Source organism: Ammospiza nelsoni, chromosome 1 (assembly GCF_027579445.1).
Source record: "Ammospiza nelsoni isolate bAmmNel1 chromosome 1, bAmmNel1.pri, whole genome shotgun sequence".
NCBI classification, from domain to species: Eukaryota; Metazoa; Chordata; class Aves; order Passeriformes; family Passerellidae; genus Ammospiza; species Ammospiza nelsoni.
Window position 1 is genome coordinate 107794515 of NC_080633.1, and position 22723 is coordinate 107817237.

The 22723-nt window shown below is 38.8% G+C and overlaps 1 protein-coding gene across 5 annotated transcripts in view; it reads right to left on the minus strand.

The window, feature by feature from the left end:
• The window catches only part of ZNF521 (zinc finger protein 521), a 230794-nt gene that overhangs the window by 188962 nt on the left and 19109 nt on the right, over nucleotides 1–22723 (minus strand). For all 5 annotated transcript variants that reach the window (XM_059477817.1, XM_059477790.1, XM_059477808.1 and 2 more), the window contains one exon: nucleotides 17538–17717. In XM_059477817.1, coding sequence (XP_059333800.1) covers nucleotides 17538–17717 — 180 coding nt within the window. The remainder of the gene's footprint in view (nucleotides 1–17537; nucleotides 17718–22723) is intronic.

Consider the following 22723-nt stretch of genomic DNA (forward strand, 5'->3'; position numbering starts at 1 on the left):
TGGTCCAAATTTTATACTTCCAGATCTTCTCAGTCAAGTTCAACAAAATTTAAATTCAGAGTCACAAGGATTCAATTTTTATACCAAATGCAATGGTGTAAACTGTTATGGGAAAAGGACAACGTGGAAACCATGTTTTACAGTTTCAGTTTTATAGCTATATGGAAATCTCTTGTGGAAATGATTGGTTGTATATGCATGCACCATGACTTTCTTCTCTGTAACAGTATTAATTGGCATAACTCATATAAGGCAAAGCCTAACTTACATTCTAATTAAATATGGGCTGCATTGTACCCGTAATTTCATCCTGGAGTGCCATTTACATCTGCTTTTCCCTTTAAGCCAAGGGGGAAAAGGGAAAGCAACAGTGAGAAATGCAATCCCACTGAATAAGGATCCCCAGCACTTTCCTGCACTTCAACTGCATGGTGCTATTTAGAAACTGACTGAACAGGCAAGGCAGACTTCTCGTTATGCCTTTCTTCTGTGTTACTTTTCCTTTTAAAATAATTTGTGCATCTTAATGCCCTGAATTTGGAATGGAGCATTCCTGAATAACAATTTCCTGGTATACCATTTCACTTCATATGCTGAAGTTTCCTTCACTGATGGCCTTATAGAAGTGTTGAAAAGCATTAGATTGTGGCATGGCCAAAAGGACAAAGCAATGTGGAGAATGTTATTAGTCAGTGAAATTACTTACCTGTGCCTGTAAAGTTAAATTCTTGACTGAACTGCTTTTCAGTCTACAAATAATTTCTTTACATTTACTCAGCTTAGAGAAAAGTGGTAGCTTTGGACCCCAGACTAGAGAAGAGACCACTACGTGTGCAAGAAAGGTGTCTTTTAGGGAAAGAGAGTGTTTCAGGATCTCAACCTCATGTGTATCTCACCTCAAGTAATTAAGTTCAATTTTATTTAATTTTTAAGCATCCTCATAACCTTTCTGAGACACTGTGAGGATAAATACACCAAAGGCATAAGGCAAAGAAATACTGTCACATGAGGAGCTAAATCTCAAATAGGCAGCATTTAAGAGAGACACACTTGGTGTTTCTTCACTAATCACTGCAAAATGGAAGTTAAAAATTATTTTAAAAAATATACCTGTATAGTTGTATGCCTTTCTCTGGATGAAAACATTATGTTATAAGTTATCTACATAAAGCAGAGGACTCTGACATAAGTAACAATAAGTAATTACTTATGAAAAGTAACAGGAATTTGTCTAACTCATCTATCCTCACCTGGTCCCCTCCAGATTCCACTATGCATTCTCTGAACCTCTTTCATGAAGGCTGTCTTTTCAGGATCAGCAATTTTAAATAGCTTGAAATCTACTCACAGCTTAATAATGGAAGAAATGTGTGGACTTTAAACCTATTTTCTTCATGAGGGAGCAATGGCTTTCATTAATTTTCTTGTCAACAATTAAATAGAAACATTTCCTCACTTTCTTCCTGAAATCTGTATTGAATAACCATGTTGGTTCTTTCATTTATGAATTTACTGAAAGGACAAATAATCATAACACAAAAGTCCTTAAAATGAGAACCAATAGTTTTTGATGAATGGATTTCTACTACTCATAAGTACTTTTTAAAAAAACTTGGCAGAGCAAATGCACATCATTCCCTTTCTACCAGCACAAGTATCTCCTGTATTCTAAGCAAATATAATACAGAATGGAAGAAAGGTAAGAAATTTTAAAAATGAACGAGAACTTGTGGGTGAAGACAAGAGTTAGAAAGACCCAGCCTTGAGTAATGAGGCAATGTGAAGAAGGTTAATATTCTGTGAAATTACTTACCTTTACCTGTAAAGGTAAATTCTAGTCTGAAGTTTACTAGCTTTCAGTCTAGGAATAATTACTTTATGCTTCCTCAGCTTAGAGAAAACAGTGGTAGTTCTGGTAATGCTGTGAAAGTAGGCTTAGTGAATGGGTCTAATTTTAAATATCAGGGAGGAAACAATTCACCAAGTGTGCCTTAGATTAAGAATAAGAATTTTGTTCTTCCCTCCCTTCTGCTCCAGCTCACAGAAAACAGTGCAGACTGGGTACAGAAGGATCATGCCAAGCAACAGAAGACAACTCATGAAATCAGTTTTGGAGTTGTAAATTTTAAGGCAAAATAACTTTATTTAGCTATTGGTCTTTGAATGATTAATACACCCACGACATGAACTTCAAATGAACTACATAAATTTGAGCCAAGTCTGTTAAAAACAACTAAAATAAAAAAAAAGGCAAAGAAACAGAAATAGAGGGAGAAGTATAAGTTCCTACAGGCATTTTGCTCAGACAGGCTTAGTGTTTCTTAAAATATGGTACACCTGATTGTGCCCATGAGGTCTGAAAAATGGGAGTGCTGCAGTCTTTACTTACACAGTAATATAACATGACACATTATATTTTTGAAGCATTTCACGAGTGTGGACTAACTATCCATGCACAAATACAGACACTTTTTGGAGATGGACAGCTTCTTAAGGGGAGGGAAAAAAGAATGTCCATGTTTCTTATAGATGGAAAACTACCAAAAATGCTAATTGCAAAGTATATTTTCAGTTGAAACATACAATGTAATTATGCTGGAATTTTAAAATAAAACACCTTTACAGGCAAATGCTACTATACAAAAGACAACTACAGAGTTCTGTATTGGAGCCATGTCCCTAAAGCTGATATGCATTCTAATTAACATGCAATTACTTTTCTTTCAATGTGATTTAACTGCTCATGGAGAAGCAGTAAGAAAGAAGAGCCTCTTATCTATCATTTTAAGCAATGTATAAGAATGAAGAAGAAAGAGGATGCTACAATGAACAACTTAGAGCCAGACAGAAGTTGAAATATCTTCTTAAGAAAAAGATGCTTGCTGAAAAATTCTCTTCCATCCAAAGAAAGGACACTTCCATGAGTCCTTTAGCAATGGAAATGTTAACAACCATTTTTACATTCAAAGTAAAATTTCTTCAGTTCCAGTATCACCAAATGCAACCACAATTAAAACTTACTTTAAGTCAATAACAAAATAATTACATTTTCTTTGTCATTTGTTTTTAAAAGATGTTGTTCTCTGCTTTTCCCATTCCCCTTCCTCAGAAGTAGGCATAACGTTCTGATAAAACTATATACTTCATTAAGAAAATAGCTGGCAAGCCTATAAACTATGCAAATAACATTTGGATTGCAAACCACATTTACTGCACTTGGCTGATGGAAGAATGATTATTCCATGTCTCAATCCACTAAGAGCATATTGACTACTTACATACACAACACTTCCTGTACACCTAATAGTTACCATAGTTTGGTAAACACATTCCACATATCATAGTTGTAGGCTTCAGATCCAGACTTTTCTTCCACAGAGTATCCTGTATTTATACATCCAAGAATGTTATGGAAGGAAAGGGTGGAATGCTGCAAGCATCTTATGGCAAGTGTACTGGGGTCTGTTAAAACACGTGGTTTGACTTTTGAGCTATGTAATAAGAGGCAGAACCCCAAGCTTCCACGAGTGTGTATTAGAAAGCATACATTATGCCCTCTATCAAAAATTACGTATTTGACAGCAAAATGTATAAGTAAGCCCATAATTACCTTAAGCGCCTGCCACACAGTCAACCCTCTGGGCTCACAAGTCAAAATATTGTGCTAGAGCTCCCAGAGAGCAGATATGAGGAGACAAGGGAGGGCCAGAATATAACTTTAGGGCTGAACACTACTCTGAGCCACTTCCCTCTTGGCTCAAAATGTCTGGGACCAAGAGGCCTTGGAAGCAGAATGGTTTCCCCAGCTATGGCTGGGTGAGCAGGGCCAGCCTCGCCCTGTGCATGGTACAAGAGCTTGTGCTGCCAAAGGGGTGACAAAGAAGAGCCACACCATTCTGAAACTCCGGACTTCCATGAGTACTGCTCACCTGGAAAGCAAAGCATCAGCCAAGTTTTGACAGTGCGTCTGTGGAATAATCTGCCCACTCTCATCTCAAAACTTGTGGCGCTTTTTGTGGACACAGATCCTGTGGCATTTTTCACAAGGACAGGAGACTTGCCACGTTATTCTTGGACAGTTTCCTGTCTCCCCCTGCTATGTCTCATGAGTCTTAGCTGCTGTATTCTGCAAAGCCGGCTACATTTCATGCTGTTGTAGGTAAAGAGTTGCAAACAATTTTTCGAAGAGAATGAAAGGTCTTGTGCAATTCTTACAGGTATATAAAACATAGGGTTTACCCCCATGCAAAGAACAATTCTGATACAGTGAACATGTATTTATTCACCATAGTCCTATTCACCACCATCATGGATCTATTGACTGAGGTGCAGTTTCAAAACCACTGTATGAAAAAAAAATCTGTGGGAGTCAGCATACAGAGATGTTCTTTGATTTCCTATCCAAGATGATGAATTTTGTAAGAGCTAGAATTCAGCCTTTAATTTGTACTGGGCTTCGTTCCATGCCCATAGAGGAGAGCTGCACAAGTAATTTTTAGGCACTTCAGGCACAGTCCAGTAACTGAAATGCAATGGAAAAGGCTCCATGCCTCTCATGAAGCCAAGTCTGTATCCACAAACTCTCCCTCAACAGCATGTCAGGGCCAGATATGCCTGCACTGACAAAAAAAAACATACGCTCTGTGGAATTCCAAATGCTCTTTTGTCCCATGCTGTGAGGGGCAATTGTTCCTACCACTTGGGAACTTCTGATACATTCAGTGGTAGCTACAATTGTGTATTCCTAAAGAAACATTATACAAAAGCTGGAGCATTTACAAAAATGCTTAAAAAGTGATCAAATCAAGAATGAACCTGTTGCAATGGATGACTGTGCAAATAACAACATGGGTTGTAGATGTGAGATTGCAGCTATATTCTTGGTTCCTATAAAAAGCATCATCAAGTCCAGCAGAAGCTGTAGAACAAAACCAAGTATTTTGAGTGAATTTCACTCTGCTATTCTTGCTGAAATACTCAACAGGAATAGTAGCACTACTCTAGATATTGTAGAGGAAAAAGGGAACAAACTGTAGAAGAGTGGACTGCGAAAGAAGGGAGAACAGACAAGAAGGAAAAGCAGTGGGATATTCCAGCACCACAGAAAATCATTCGTACCCTTCTCAGCCAAAGGGAGAACTGCAGGGATACCTGACCTGCTGATAGAGAAAAAGGCAATAGAAATAAAAGCACAACTCCAGAAACCCTCAGTAAAAGAATCGAAAGTATAGAGATAACAAGGACAGAAAAGTAGTCTCAGTAGCAAGTACACTAAATAACAAGATAAAAATCAACGACAGTGGCAGGGAGAGAGAGTCACAAAAGAGGCAGAATCTAATTTTAATAAGATAAACTGCCTTCTTCCATTTCCTCAGCCTTTTCTTTACCAGGGAGTACCTAGTATCATGGCAGACAGGGGAAGCTTTTCTACTTTCAAACTTACCTGTCATGGGAAACTGTTTGCAAATAACTGTGGTTAATATCACAGCCTGTCACTTGTTTGGGAAGTGCTATTTGAAAATAAGTTAGTTAAGCACTGACTATTTTAAAATGACAGAGTAATAGAAAGGTAGAGATCAAGGGGGCAGGGAGAAGAATCCTGAGAGAAACAGAATGAGTATCTGAGCTCTCTAGTAGAAATCCTGCCCTCTGTGAACATAATGACGACTTTTCCACTGGTTTCAGTGAAGCAAAGATTACAGACAACAACCTACGGACAAAAATTGAAAAACATTCTCCAGTCAGGCTTGACAGATGCCTGTGCAGAAACTATTATCCCATAATACACAATATTCTAATCATAACATAACAGAAGGGGCAAATATTAAACCTGTTTTAAGTATTTCAAAGGCAGTTTAGAAGAATAATTAGAATCATACACAAACCTGTGGTTATTGACACACTAAAATAGTTCAGGACAAAGAGGTGTTGCTTAGAAACTGAATTTACAGGAAAAATCGAACATGCTCAGTGTTTTGCAAAAATCCAAGTATCATTCCTGGTCATGTACTAAAGTCAGATAACAGCAAAAAGAAACAAACACATACTCATGAAAAATTAATGACATTAATTAATGTGTTAATGGTAAAACTGATGTGTTATGCACTCATGCTGAAGCCTGCATTTGTCAGAGAAAGGTGAATTAGCAACTGCCAGTTTCATTTCCCTGTGCTTTGCTTTTACAGCTGGTAGAAGCCTTGCAAAGTACTTGAAAAACTTGACCCTTCTCCAGCCTCCCCCGCATGAGTCACTCAACCTTCCTTCAGTGATTAGACTGCACTTCCTGCTGGGATCCAGGAGTAAAACAAATGAGAGACACCAGTTATGGTCACAGCGAGGGAGGTAATAAACCAGTGACAGGTATTTTTATGAAATTTAAACCTAATTCCCATATATTATACATATCGACTAAGTGCCAATCCATGGCACTCTTATGTAGAGCCCTATTTCAAAAGACATCTTGACATGCTCCAGTCCATTCTCTGTCCTGAAAGAATACTTTCCTTGTTTTTACATAAAGGCAAAATATTTTCCTGCATTTTATATGCTTCAGCAATATTACAGACAAAAATATTAAATCACTTTACTTGTAAATGTATAATGACATGATTTTGATAACACTGCCAAGAGTAAATTTGAACCAAAATTTCACACATGAAGTTCCAGCCTTTCATGTCATTATTAAATCCATGACAAATACTCCTTGAGAAGTTTGAATATTTCAGAAGTTGATTGCCAGTTCATCTTTTATACTTAGTTTCAATGATAACCTTCAGTTCTACCATGTCTTTCATATGTCTACATTTTTGGGAAACCCCAGTTTCTTTCCCCAGGAAGTAAATCCCAAATGAAGCATCCATTGAGAGAAGTGATCACTCCTAGTCAGACAAAATTAATAACAAATTTACCCTTTTCTGTCCACAGATCTTCCTGGTATTTTAGTTTCAAACTTGCCTAAAACTACACTGACTGTGCTAAAAGGGCTCCTCTCCTCACAAACTCCTTGGGTTCATTCCACAGTATACATGAGAGACTCATTCCTTTAAACTTCAAGGAGTTCCCATTGCAGTGTAGAAGAGAAAAATTCGGAGATTATGGAATAATCATCTCCAAATCGATCAATTTCCCCCGAAGGTAAAAAACTGAAAGAAAGAAAAAAGTTGAACAGTTCCAGCTTGGCTTCTTGAAGGGAAAGTACCCCCAGGGCATGTTGTAGAATGATCCCAATCTCTTGCTCCTGATGCTTATTAAGAGGTCATAGATATCAGTTACACTACAGCATTCCAAAATGATAACCTCAGCTAAGGACTATGACCTCCCAGTACAAGTACAGGGATATAAAATTAGGAATATTAAGGGTCCACACTAAGAAAGAATTTAACTCATCTATCAGTCATTTTGGAAAAAACAGTTGGGATAAATGGTATAGCTGGGGTCTTGTGAAAGACAGAGGAGCTTTAGTAAAAAGGACTTGAAGTTCCAGTGTTTTCCAGAGATGCAGCACCCTGGTTTCCATCTGATCATTACAATGGGTTTCCACAACAGGAAAGGTGTCTTTCTCAAAAGACACAATATATAGCTCAGAGCACCCTGGGTAAATTTAAAGGTGCTTCCCTTTGTCTTAAACTAGTAACTTACTGAGAAGCAGAAACGACTTTGCAACCATGTCAAACAGAATATTATGCCAAGACAGAAATGTTTTTAAGGACCTTTCTGCTCCAACAACTCTATTTTTTCCTCAAAAGTGGTTTTTTAGACCCTCCAGATGATGCTTAAAAGGATAAACAAAGTCCATATGGATGGTGTGTTAGTGAACTACCACATTGCCTGGAAGCCTTAACACTCTACAGCTGATTGTATAAACATGAATTAAGGTTTTTCTGCAACTGTATTAAGCAAAGTGTTAAAGAGCTGTGGGGCATTTTCTTACATTTGGTTTTCAAGCTATGAATTTAACTACTGAACATATAACTAATGATAATCTGTTGTACCTCCCATTCCGTTCATTTCAAAATGGTAATTAAAGTAAGCGCCAATAATAAAAACAGCAAGTATTTCAAGAAAATTATTTTAGAAGGTGCAGGAAATTCACCACTTAAAAAGGCTAATTTGTCATGGCAACAAGAGCCATTTTGTAATACACTGACAATATACTATAAATATTCCAGTAAAATAGAAGCATAAAATAAACAACAGGTATTTACTCCAAGGTAGTTGATTCTCTGAAATGCTGTATTCAGTATGGACTGTAGGTGTATATACACACATACAGGCACAACAATCATTATTTCATTTTTAACAGCGTGTCTATTAGAATCATACACATGAATTCCCATTGTGCTGGGTAAAGGTCAGGGTAGCTATGACCCTGTATCAGCAGCAGCTTTACAATTCAAAGTCTGTATTGCTGAGGACTGTGAAAAATAAGACAAGCTTGGCCACAGGATCCCTATTGATTACAACAGTAATTGAAGGAACATAGTTATCATAGGGTAAGTAATGTCTATTTTTTCTTCTTCACATATGTGCCAGTGTTGATGATTCCCCTGCCCCCTCTGGTCCTTTCCCTGCAGGCAGCCATCTTCCTTGAACAACGAGAATTAGGAATTTCAGCTGCATAGATCAAATAGTGATTATAGTACTGCTTTCCCAAAACTGGAACGAGCACTGATGGTTGTGTCCTGCACAGAATGCCTGATAAAGGTCAGTGGATTACCTCATGTCATCACCTGGCAGATCTCAGAAATTGGACCCTCTTCTCAAGCAGGCAGGAGATGTCACTTGAGCACACAGAGAGCAAGGTTACTTTTCAATGGGAAAGTCACAGTAGCCAAACAGTAATGCAGAGAGATACCCTGTACTGCCCATTTGGAAATGCTGTGAGGAAACGGCTTGACCTTTACAACACCCAGCAGTGGCTATAAATAAATGGAACAACAGACTGTCACTGTAATAAAGCAAAGTTCTGGATCTAGCCAGGGCTGATTTTCAGCAGAGTGCCAGGGAGGCATTTGAACTAACTCTGAAAAACCATGGAGCTGGCCAAGTCAGTGCTTTGAAACAGGAGCAGCAATGTAAGGCTAGCTTGGAAACCACAAAATATCAAAGCTAGAAGAGGTGCAATTTATGACATTATCATGGGTCCTCCCAGAACCTAATGATAATGCACTCACCCACAACAGAATGTCAGGTGCTCCCAGCTGATGCTTTCATAATTGCATGTCAAAATGTCACCACATATATATGTCCTCTACTATAGCCTAGGACTGTGATTGTAAGTCATACTGCTAAGCATGGCTTGGGAAGAAGACACTAAACCAAGTATATTGTTTATGTAAAATGTTGTTTTTCTCAGAGGGGAGACCTTACTGCTCTCTATAACACCTGAAAGGAGGCTGTAGCCAGGTGGATGTCAGCGTCTTCTCCCAGACAACAAGTGATAGGACCAGAGGAAATGGCCTGAAGCTGTGCCAGGGGAAGTTCAGGCTGGACCACAGGAAGAACTTTTTCACTGAAAGGGTGGTTAAGCATTGGAATGGGCTGCCTAGGGAAGTGATGGAGTCACCATCCCTGGAAGCATTCAAGAAACAACTGGACATGGCACTGAGTACTATGGTTTAGTTGACAGGGTGGTGTTCACTCAAAGGCTGGATCTTGGAGATCATTTCCAACCTTAATGATTCTATGATCCTAAACCAGACTCTGGGTGACAGACGCATGGTCATACTTATAGCCTGCAAACCAGTGCATTGCTGTCTCCAGGATTCACTTTTATCTTCAGTGAAACAGTTTAACTTGGGAACTTTTCAGCAAAAGTATTCAAAATCCAGTTCAAATGTGTGATGGCCAAGTCCCAGGATGGCTGGATTCATGTTCCAGACAATAATGTATGCCTTGGTTGTTATGAGCAACTTGGACCAACTCTGCTGCCTACTCCATTTGCCCAGTAAGGTATGGATGGCTGCAAGAAGAGCCTTGAGAGCCTCATACAAGATCCCAGATTATCTAAATGTGAAAGACAGCAGAGAGACAGTTCTGCCAAGAACTAGACCTGGTAAGCCCTGCACTGGGGCTGCCTACACCAAATCCCTTTGCCAATGAGAGACCTACAGTCTCCAGCTGAGCAATTTCTGGGGCAGAGCAAGAGTCCTGGGCCTGCAAGGGGTGTCTCTGTCCATGGTACTCAGTGAGGCAATGGTGCCTTCACTGGTGCTGAGACATGGGGTCAGATCTGGTATCCGGACATTATATTGGAAATTCAGGTTCTCATGGTGCCAAGTCCTTGGTGGACACGTGGAGCAGATAAGCCAACCAAAACTCTTTCTAGTCTGTGCTAAGAAAATCATCAGCCTTTTTAGTGGTAGAAAATAAGGCTAGAATAAGAGGAAAATAGGAAGAAAAACTGAGGAAAAATATCAGTGAAAGATATACAGGAAGCACTCAAACTCTCTTGGAAGACACTGCTAGCTTATTCTCCCACCTCCAAACACAAGAGTTCTGGCACTTACAATTAATACTCATGAACAGGTTTGCTGCAGGGGTCCCCCAAGTCAAAAATAACAGCTCCATGACACAGACCATCAGCTGCTTTCTGTTACAGGGGGTCACTGACAGACAACTCAGGAAGTGCTACAGGCTGCTTTTAAAACACCCAGGAGATGAAGATCTACTGGTTTCATGACTGATTAACAATCTCGAGAGCAGAGATTAATGGTTTCCAAGCAAAAGGGAAGAGGTTTATGCTTCCATGCCCATGTTGGCTGTTCATCATGGATCCTCAAGATAAGCACAGGGATTTTGAAGAACATCAGAAGGCTGTGCTCTCTACTTTCACAGCTTCCAGCTGCAGCATAAACAAGTTCTCTCCGTATCTAAAAATCATTTTTACAGAATTTTGATACAAAAATCTAGGAATTTCATCTATCAAAAATCTTCATCTATTCTCTGTAGGAGCATGAAGTTTTGCATATGAACTTCTGTATGGCACACTCTGTATAGCCTTGGCCATTCAGCATTGCATATAAATCTTCCATCCACATCCAGTGAGAGGCTTTACATTGCTCTTGGAATTAAAAATTTAAATCTTTGGAGGCAGAGGCTGTAATTACCACCCTATTCCCCTTTTCCTCCAAATATCAAGGATTTGGAGTTGCAGATACAAATCCAATTTTTTAGGTCCTGGACCAAAAAATAATGAAAGTATGTGAGGCTACAAATTGCAAACTACAATGTATGTTGGCTGGGACAAGGAACTGGAGGTGAGCATCTGCTTTCCACTATCTGTCAAACAGAATATCATGTTGTGGAAAAGAAGTCAGAAGTTTGTGATTCGAATCAAATGGAAAAGTAGAAATTTGTCTCTGTAATACAGCAACTGGGAAGCCCTGTAAAGAAAGAGAGACCTGAGCTCAAGTTCCCAGTCCAAACACTGTTTGTCTTTTATTCAATAACTGTTTAATGTAAAATCCATATGCAGTCCTTGGTGCAGGAATTCTCTAGAGAAAAAGAGTGACTCTCTCAAGTGAAGTAACTGTACTTGGCAAACCGTGCCTGGCAGTGTGCCACCAACTGCAATGAAGCAGATGAATATCCTTTTGGTGCATCGTATATTTAACTTCTTAGGGTTCTTGTCCTCACAAACACTTTGATCAAGCTCTGATATTTCTCTGTGATGCTGAAATGACCAAGGAGCCTTGCCATATATCTTTTCTCCACAAATGTAGAGGAAGCTGAAAAAATAATGACAAGAAATATAATATATTTGGCCAGAATTCTTTTGCTAGCAGGAAGAACTGTTCTAGCTAGGATATCAAAGCATGGTAACACCAAGTGTTCACAAGATTTATGTTGTAGTCTCACTGTGCACAGCATACATCCTTTGGGACAAAATCCCCAGGAAAGTTTTCAAGTGTTCTAGTGAAAGAGATGGTCCTGGTGTTACCAGCTCATTCAGAATGATGGAAGATTCCTGAGCACTAGGAAGAAGAGAAGAGAAGAGAAGAGAAGAGAAGAGAAGAGAAGAGAAGAGAAGAGAAGAGAAGAGAAGAGAAGAGAAGAGAAGAAAAGAAAAGAAAAGAAAAGAAAAGAAAAGAAAAGAAAAGAAAAGAAAAGAAAAGAAAAGAAAAGAAAAGAAAAGAAAAGAAAAGAAAAGAGAAAAGAAAAGAAAAGAAAAGAAAAGAAAAGAAAAGAAAAGAAAAGAAAAGAAAAGAAAAGAAAAGAAAAGAAAAGAAAAGAAAAGAAAAGAAAAGAAAAGAAAAGAAAAGAAAAGAAAAGAAAAGAAAAGAAAAGAAAAAAGAAAAGAAAAGAAAAGAAAAGAAAAGAAAAGAAAAGAAAAGAAAAGAAAAGAAAAGAAAAGAAAAGAAAAGAAAAGAAAAGAAAAGAAAAGAAAAGAAAAGAAAAGAAAAGAAAAGAAAAGAAAAGAAAAGAAAAGAAAAGAAAAGAAAAGAAAAGAAAGAAAAGAAAAGAGAAAACCATTATAGTGGAATCTCCATTGCCTCCTGTTTGCTAAGTCCCTGATCACTCATAGTGCATGCTGTCTGTGAAGCTGTTAGGTAGCACAAGCTGTCATATGTAGACATGAAAGTAGGTTTCTCAGAATGATGATGAAAATTAATTTTGGTCATAATTAGAAAAACAGAAATACTGACTTATCTAGGAATTCCCACCCTTGGGATACTCCAGTGCTGATGGAGACCAGCACTCAGAACAATGGGCCCCTAATACAGTTCTGGAATTCTTTTCAGATGGCATCAGAGAGGAACCTCTGAGCAAGGCAAGACTGCATCTCTTCATTGGCAGAGGACACACAGCTATGACCAGTAACCTTTTCAATATCAGAAACAGCTTAGGTGATAACAGGAACAGGCTATCAGCTCTACCTGACACACTTACTCAACCTGTGAGAGCTCTAGAACTAAGCTAGAGCCCAAAGCATAAAATGGAGTCTACCTAACCACCTAAAGGTAAAATAAATATCCCCAGTGGAGAAATACCTCATGTATTTTCCCTCAGAACACCCTTAGCCTTGAAGCTAGGAATGCATATGATTCAGTAGCCTGCTTTCAGGAAAGTTTTATAACCTGTGATGACAACAGGGATAGTAGGAAAGTCCTGTAACATGCACTGTGTCTATTCATATTCAGGTGGAGTATAGCAGATTGTGTGCCAGCATGTCCACTGCTGCTGAGTTATTCAGCAACTAGATTGTTCAGTGCATGTTTATGCTCCTTGTTCTAGTATTACTCTGGTTATGGCTGAGATTTCTGATGCCAAAGTGACCTACAGGATCTAGAAGGGTACCAGGCTTGAGCTGGATACCTCTGCCCACAGAGCCAGCCAGTGGAGAGGCAGCTCTCACATGGGAGACTGCATAAAGCAGGATCCCTGAGGACTGAAAGGGAAAATAAACAGCACAAAGCACTGTGCAGGGAAAAGGGATTATAAATCAAGCTGGAGACAATAAGAGAAAGTGTCTGACACATTGTGTCCTACCAACAGCATATATGGCAGCAATGCAAAAGGTTAAGTGTCCTTTCCTGATGGCAGAAGAGGAGAGGAGGTGCAGTTGAAGGTTTCTCAGTACTGCACCATATTTGATCCTGCATTCAGATTCCCCCAGTGAGATCCAAACTGACATATTCTAGAAAGGCATCAGGCTCATAGTCATGCTAATTGGACCCTTTGCTTATAAACACAACATAGAGGATGACAATGTGCAAGTGGCTTGAGTTATTAAATTAAATGCTGCAGGAAGAATACAGTGTGAAAAGCATTAACATCAGAGAGAAGCACTATTAAATCCATATTTTTATTGCCAATCTTTTGTTATGACTAAATGAATATAGTTCAGCATCTTATCTATCCTTGGTTACAAATATCGCAAAGAATTTTTTTGAACTTTTCCCCCCATTTATCGATTATCTGTATTTCACAAACATCACAGGAATTGTCAGCAATTAACATAAATAAATCATCACCTTTTCAGAGAAAGCTTCAGTACAAGAATTTCAGATGGTAGCAAAAAATATTACTAAATAGCTCATGAAGGGCCTGTTCCATCCCCCACTGAAGTCAATGGGAATCTTTTCACTGACTTCAATGGACACTGGATCAGACCCAAATTGAAAAGATCAATAGCGCACACATTAGGATAAAAGAGCAGCTATGCCCTCCTCCAGAAAAAAGGACATGAGTTCAATTCAAGCAACAGATTACAGAAAGGAACCAGTTGGGGAGGAGTTTTTTCTCCTCCTTTGAAAAAATCTGTAAGAGCACAGCAATTCAAGATCCTGAGAGCTGAATCTTGCAGAGTTGTAAGTAACTCTCATCTTCCACTGCCCTCTGAATAGGTGGGGGTGACTGACACTTTGAGAGATTGGGAGCACTGTTTAATAAACCAGCTCCCTTCTCCTCATTCCAGTCTTTGGTTGAGAGTACAGAATGAAGATTCAATAAAGCAATTTTACTCCTTCCACTGAACTGTCAAAACTTTAGGGAGACACGTGATATTTTCAAATGCAAAAACTAGAAGCTGGAGTATCAATTTGAGAACCTAAGTGACAGGTCCAATTCTCAAGCATGTTACAAGGTTGGTAGAACTAGGGGCAGTCAAGACACTGTGACACACAAATGTCGTGTTTCATATTCAGAGTTTTACTAGAGGGTTGCCTTAAGCCATTGTGTTTTCATCCTGTTTGTTCCATCAACATAACTGTTGATTTTACCCAATATAACTGAATGGAAAAAGACCATACCCCTGGAACAACATGCACAGTTTGTAAATTCTCACAGTGCATCTCACAGAGCATCTTGGTGAAGCTCAGGAAAAATCCAGACAAGCTGCAGCAGCTGGCTCAGCCATCTGAAGAAAAGGGGCTGGAGGGCTTCACAACTTAAATGTGGTGTTCAAAGGATGATGGCCCTGGCATTTTTACAAAATGGACATCTTAGGTAACTCTTCCCTGCCTGAGACTCAGACTGGAAAAATTTCATCTAGATAGATGATACACTCTGCCCTCCTCCAGAGAGAACATCCAAACAGCAGAATACAGTAGAAAAAATGCAAAATTTTTAAACCTCTTGCCTTTCATTAACAACTTAGCGACAGACATATTTGTAGACTTATTAGTAGTCACCTTAGAGTGTCTTCTAATTTCAGTGGGACTCCTGCAAAAGGAGACAGCCAGAACAACTATGTAAGACCCTGTGGCATCAGAGGACTGTGATGAGAAAGAGAGGAGCAACCAGCCCTTCTTGATAACACTTTCTTTAAAACACCTTTGAGCATGGCACCCAAAGGTGCTTGTGGAAGAGGAAGACAAAAGTCCAGGGAGTTTGATTAAAATGCTAAAATCAAACCTTACTTTTGTCAAATATATATTGTGTTTCAGAAAATAAAGGCTTCTTTCTGTCAGCTGTTTGTCACAGATTATCAAAAATTAATCTCATCCAATGAGGTTTTTTTGAATGTTGTGTCCTTAGTGTGAGGTCACATATGCACCCTAGGACCCTGCATTGGAAAAAAAAGTATTTTTTTGCTTAACAAGAAATCCTCAACTCCAGGCACGTCATGCAGGCCCCTTTTTCAACTCTAAGGGTGTATTTAGGTCATTTATATTTAGAAACAGAGGACAGTTGGCTTTTTGTCAACTTTGTACTCCAGAAGGGTGTGTAGTTTCAGTTTTTGTTCACTTCATTAGCTTTCAAACAGCCTGGTCTCTACCCATTCACTATCACAAGTTTCCTTGAAAGAGAGGCAATGATATTTTTAGGAACTTAAACAATTTCCTTCAAGATTAATTTTTACTTCCCCATCCTCTGCTATCGTATGTGTATTCCTACCTTCACACATGCACCTCACCATCTTTATTTTCACTCTCATTTAGCAACAGCTCTCAGCAAGAACTGCTAGTTCAGGAGCAGTGGTCCAGGATTCTTCCTATTTACTGCTCCCCTCACCTGCTTTTCTTCAGTTTCTTAACACAACTGTTCAAGCACTGTTCAGTGCATTCTGCTTGCAGCTTTAAAGCAGAGAAAACACTTGGTAGAAGGGGGCAGCAACTAACTAACCAGAAAGGAGAGACAGCTGTATCGGAACAAGGTAAAAACCCCACAGGGATGAACAAATGGGATCTGAGACAGTGAAGGGGAGAGCCAGGGGACTCAGGCAGAGTGAGTGCTTTCTGGGAGAAGAAAGGAAGAGACAAGTTAAGCCACTAATTTTTCAACACAGAAAAAGAAAGAAGTATGAAGAAAAGGGGAGAAAAATGTTTAAGTTATTTCAAGTCAAGAGAGAATATCCATACTGCCAGAAATCATGAGCACTGTAGAAAAACACATTCTGGAAGTTTGTAGGAGTGATTAGAAAATGATTGAATTGATTGTATCTCAAGTCAGAAATACATTTTACAGGCAAGAAAAGGCAAAGCAGTATATTAATAAAAGTAAATACTTCTTGCTGCAGCAGATTTTCATCTTCCACAATTTGAAGTGAGGATTAAAATCATTTGACAGATCCACATTACTTCCTCAACCTTTTTCTGCTCCTGCCCACTTATTCCTCTTCTGCCTATCATCTTTTCATCCTCAAGAGTGGTACTGCTATCTGACTTTTATGTCTCATTCTGACAGGGCTTAGCCTATGGACTTTTGGAACCAAAACTCAGGAAGCTCTCCAAACATGAGCATACACAGACACTTTCTAAAACTATTCCCAAATGGAAAGAGAATTTTCTTACTTACAAAGTCATAATAAAGAAAGGTTTTTAACAAAAGTCCACTACACAGTAAGTACATTTTACACTGTACAGGCTAAAAATAAATCACTAATTAAAAATGTAAGCATGCCTTTCTGTTGATACTGAGTCTGTTTGAACTTACAGTGTGTACCATAAAAAAAACTTGCTATATTTAAATTTAGCAGATTTCACATGGTTTTCTCAGTAAGAGGGCTCTCTACAATAATTTCAAAGAGGAATCTAGGTGGTAGATAGCTCCGTTCACCCAGCTCTACTTAATTCAGGAGTATCTGATCAGCACTCAGTTCTGCTCCTTCACTGAAGCCGAGATCTTATTTTCCCCTCTAACAATTTGCTTAATTCCTCTCAACTTTCAGTTACTGATTACTGTACAGTCATTTGTAGTTAACAGATTAGAGTAACACAACATCCAGCTCAGATCTGCAAGAGGCCATTGTGCAAATTCATTCATTATGTGACATTATGCCACTTAAGCCCCACTTACAAATGCCCTCTGAATTTACAAGTGACCTAGCAAAATACACGTAGAAGCAAAGCATGGAAAGCTGTACTATATGAATCTAGAAAACAAACACAGCAGTCATATATCCTTTGATATTAAGGAAATTTAAAATGCTCCATTTACAGTATAATCTTGTCCCAAAATCTGTTTATAAAGGTCTCAACCAAGCATTCAAGTGCAGGAATAAAATAACTGAAAAAGGAGGGGTATCAGAAGCAGAGGATGGGAATCAGAAATAGAGCAATGCACAAAGTCACAAAGTGATAAGTATTGTTTACCTGTCAGTTGACATTGATTAATCTTGTGTTCTGTGATATCGCTCAGTGACTCAAACACCTGGAGGCAGCTGTCACAGCTGTGCACAGCTTCTTCTTCTAACTCCTCCCCTTCATCCGGCCTTTTCTTACAGTCTAGCACATCTCCATCTTCTGCCTTGTCTTCTAGTTTACAGTTAGGGTCTGTAAGAAAATCAAGACTGTGATGTCAGGCGTGTAAGAAGAGAACATTCGAGAAGAAAAAAAATCAAAATAGGTTGTTGTGCTAATGATGAGAAGAAAGCTATTTGGCATGAGCCTGCAGCACACTGTAGAATTTATTGCTAAATAAGCAACAAAGGCTTTTTTCCTTTCTTTTTTTTTAAATCTCAATGAAAAGCAAATTTCCCTTCTACTCCCACAAATGCAGTTCCATTTCTCACTCAGGCTATTCTTCCATGCTTCAGAGTTAGAATAGTCAATTTTACCACAGCTATTGAAGCTGTTTTGATCATCATAAGAAAGGATAAACCACCTATGCAATTAGGTTTTCAATGAAAGGAAAAATCAGATCAATGAGTGTGCAGGAACTTCTTTTCACTGTTAACTACAGCGTTTCACAGGAAATTACCAGATTTAAGAGACTAACAAATTTGATTTACATAAACATGAAATTAATCTTGATTTTACAACCCACTCCAATACTCCATCACCACACTATTTGACACAAATAAAGCCCTGGAAAGCTTACCCTGGGTCAAAATGCTACTCATGCTCTGAACTTGTGTATGACTTAAAGACAGTGCTCATCAAATTCTTGTGTTCGCCAGATCATGGAAAACTGGAAACTAACTACTCTAGTATAAAAGCTACAGAGTGCACAGAGAAAGCTTTATTTGTTTGACACATTAACAGGCATTTGGAGGATAGCAGGATAGCTCCAGCCTCAGATCCAGTGCTGAGCCCAGCTGAAGCTTCTGACTAGAAGAAATGCGCAGCCTCACCACCGACCCATGTGTGCAGAGACACCTCACAGCTCTCTGCACTGCCTCAGCTCTGCAGATCCCAGCTCAGTGAGATTATGTGTAGCCTAGAACTTTTCTTCCTCCTCTGAGGAGGAACACAGTAGCTTTAACTGCTCCTGACTTTTTGCCCATTTTACTAAAAGCTTCCTTCAAAGACAGAAATAAACCAATCTGTCTTTCCTAATAAAGCAAGCTGGCACTTAACTTTGGTTTTTCCTTGGGAACTACAGTACAACAAATGAAATGCAGAAGAGAAACGTTTGTGCACATTCCAGCAAAAGGAATGCAAGTGTTTCACCACTTTTCCCTTTTCTGCTTTGGCTGCCTCATCTTTCCTTTCAGATATTTGAGAGAGCTGAGACTGAAACAAGTCATTTTAGAAAACAAGGATGAACTCCTATAATAATAGGATATTGTGCAAGTGCATTTTAAGATGCGACACTCTTTAGCCAAGCCAGTGAGTAACCAGGAGTAGGCTCCCTGGCCAGGGGAACAGAGAGGTGGTATCTGTGACCACACTTTATTTTGGAATTGATTAGGATCATGCACAACTCCTTGGAAGAAGAGAAACTAGAGCATGCCAACGCAACATTCATATTGGGGTAGAGTGGTGTGTGAAGAGAAGGAGGAAGGCAATTCCACTTTAAACCACTCACATCCGCTCTCAGAACCCTACAGTCTTCTGGGCACTGCCATTCCTGTATTTCTTGCTGCCCACAACCAAGGTCAGAGCTCTCATCATCTCTCTGTATCCTCTGGTCCATACTGCTGCACCCTGCCCTTCAACTGTGCAAACACAGATGGACCCACAAGCAGAAACTGGAAATGACCCATGTCAGGAAGTCTTTCTCATGCCATGTGGCTTGTGATCAAAACCAAGGAATTTCTTTGACAGGGGTAAAGGGCAGTGTTTATTTTTAAGGGCATTATATTACAGAGAGAAACCAGATTATTTTTTTAAAATAAAAAACACGTTCTGAAAGCAAAAATACATTTGCTGTGCAAACGCCCTGTCTATACACTGAGTCCTTACATGACAAATTACATCCACAAGGTTCTTTCAAGAGTGGAAATTTCCACTTGGGCAGCTACTTCCAAATAGAAAAGTAGCCTGCACATGTCCAAACCAAAAAAGGTATGCTAATTATAAAAAGACTTTATGGCATTTTAGACATTATTGAATATTTTAAATCTAATAACTTCCATTGCTTCTTCATTTACCAAAATAGTTTGAAAGATTAATAAATGTAGCTAGGAGATCTCCAAGTTCTAAACAGCTCAGAAAATGAAATAATTGTCTTAACTGTTGCAAACTGACCCCAACATCATTAAACACTTGTTGGAAGGCAGCATGTGCACACTGCATACTATTAGTTGTTCAGCTCAAGCTCCCAGTTTCATCTCATAAAATTGACAGCACTCAGGGAAATGTGGGCACTAGGTCTGAATTTTAACATGAGTATTTAAATGCTGCACATAAAGTTTACAGACCTGTTTGTTTTAAAATAAGGGTAGTGTCTGACTCTGCTCTAAGTATGGTGCTGAAGGAAAGAAAAGGGAGGGGAGGGAATACTTGAGACTCACTATTCAGAAACACTTGTATTTTACAGGAATTCAGCAACACACACACACAAACGTAGGCACACATGCACCCCTTAGTGCACAAAAGCCTAAAGGATCACTCAATTTAAAGCTTCATACTTAGCGACCAGTTATTAAAATTAGAATCATTTTAAGACTAATAATGTTTTGCTTCTCCTTCTGCATTTGCAGATATAAACTCTACAGGGACAGAAGTCAGTCAAGCTTATTCCCTTCTGCTGCAACTTTAGAATACATGCTCTAGCCAACTGGCACATTTGTTTTTAGGTCAACACTTAAGTGGGACCCTCTGGGACCTAGGTTCGAGTTTAGCCTATGACAGCTTTGTGAAATGAGTTCTGGCAGTCTCAGCCCCTCTCAATGAATGTATTTCCACTGTGATCTCTTCTGTGAAGAGATGTCACCATCAAAATAAAAAGATGTTTAAAGAGAGCAAATATCATTTGGAGGTTTTGTGAATAGATAGCTGTTCTGTTTCAACAACAAATATCTTCCATCAAGAGCTGGTCTAACCTTAAATACTTACTTAAATTGAGGATAAGCTGCCTTATTTGAGCAGCTCTTTTGGAAGACTAGAATAAAATATTTTATAAATACAATATGCATTCATCTGTACTTTCTCCTTAACCTCTTGTTCAAAGCTCAGGCTCACATATAGGCTTCAAGGCAAATGTCATTCAACTCCCACATTTCTTTCTCCACACTATCTGCAACAATCACAGCCACAATTCCCTCATTAAGATGGTGCTCATAGTAAAATTACTTTTCTCAACATCTGCAAACACCACTGTGATTTCCAGAAGCTTCCCTGCCATATTTTGGAGGCTGCTTGTGCACCAACTGAAATTTTTCAATACCCATCAGCAACAATGCCCACACATCGTCTCCACCTTCAGATACCATTGGAAATTATCTAGTGTAGAAATGAATGAAAGTTGCTTTTTTTGGACAAGAAATCAATTCTTCCTATTAAGGCACTTTAAAAAAATAAGAGAAAGAACAGTTGTCTTCTCTTCCTGATTATGTTAACATTATTTATAAATGGAAATTAAAAGAAGCATGATTTTCTCATTACTATGTTCCCTGGCAGGTGGTTGCCTCCTTCCCTTCTTCCTCCTTGTCATAAGGGATGTTATTGCTGTAACTTGGTCTAATAAAACTGCAACTTTGGGGAAAATGAAAAATTGCATTGGTTTAAAAGTGTTGGAGGCAATAAAGCCATGGACTTCAATTAATTTCAAGTATGGGAGCGGTTTAAGGCCAACCAGCAGAAATTCTATTCTGCCCATGTAAAAATGAGGTTTCACCACATTTACTTTTTATAACCCATATAAAAGTCAAGTAAAAGTAATGAATATCTAAAAGTCATCTCAGTGGACTGGCAAAGACTGTCTGTATTCTTGAAACTCTTCTTACATATTTCTGCCTATGCTGCAAGGATCCATGGATAATCCCAACTAAAACATCAAACTACCAAGAAAACAGCCTCCTTTCCAATCCATTTCACTGCCTTGCAGTAGACCTCCTTCCAAGCCACTTCTGCATGGAAAAGTGCTGGCAGAAGAAAGGAAAACTTAGATCATGTGGTTATAATTATTACCAGGCAAGGAATATTTCTTCAGCTCAGTGGTAAAGTAAAACTCTGTCGCTCTCTGCTCCCAATAGTGTCCATCGCAAAACAACTGCCTCATTAAATCTCTGCAGTAAGATTAATATGCCGTAGCTGCACTACATTATAACTTGGTACTCTATAAAAAGCACATTTAATGGTTAGAGCCAGAGCTTAGATACAAAGTATTACTATAAAAACTTCTGGCAGTGTGTACACAGTGCAGGCCTTCTGTACTGCTTGCTCTGTCAGGTTTTTTGTTTTTAATATTGGCACTGCATTCCTGCTATGGAGAAAAACAGAATGCTAAATCCTGCCTAGAAATAAACAGAGAACAACACAGGACATGATGGTAAATAAAGAACTAGCAATGCAATTTAACCACTGAGAATTATTTTTAGACAAAAAAAAAAAAAAAAAAGGCAGAAGAGCCACGATTCCTTAACACTGATCTCTGGTATTGCAGTTGCTTATTTTTCAACTTCATGTGCCCAAAGCTGGACAAGTTGGCTTTTTTCAAGAATTTGCAGATAGTAAATGGAGACACATGTACGCTGAAAAGAGTTGGAGAAATTTCCCATTAAAAAGGCAAAGAACTCCCTTGCTTTTATTTACTCTCTTCAAACAATCTGCTTTATGCACAAAGCCATTAGAACCTATAAAAGGCACCAAACCCACAGGACACACACAGAAATATAAAGCTGAAGAAAAAATTAACTGCATTCTTCACCTTCATGAGAGGAATAATTCCAACTGTTCTCAAACAGATTACCTACATGCATTCAGACATGACTAGCCTTCTAGGAATATCCTTAAGGAGCCAGCCCTTACTCCAAAAGGTGACCTCAGCTGAATGAATAAGACTATGCAGATGAGTCAGTCCTTCTTTTCAGATAAAATTCTGTGAAACCAGTACCAAAGACAGAAACAAATTATTTCTTGCATTCTCCAACCGTGTTAGAGAACAAAGAAGC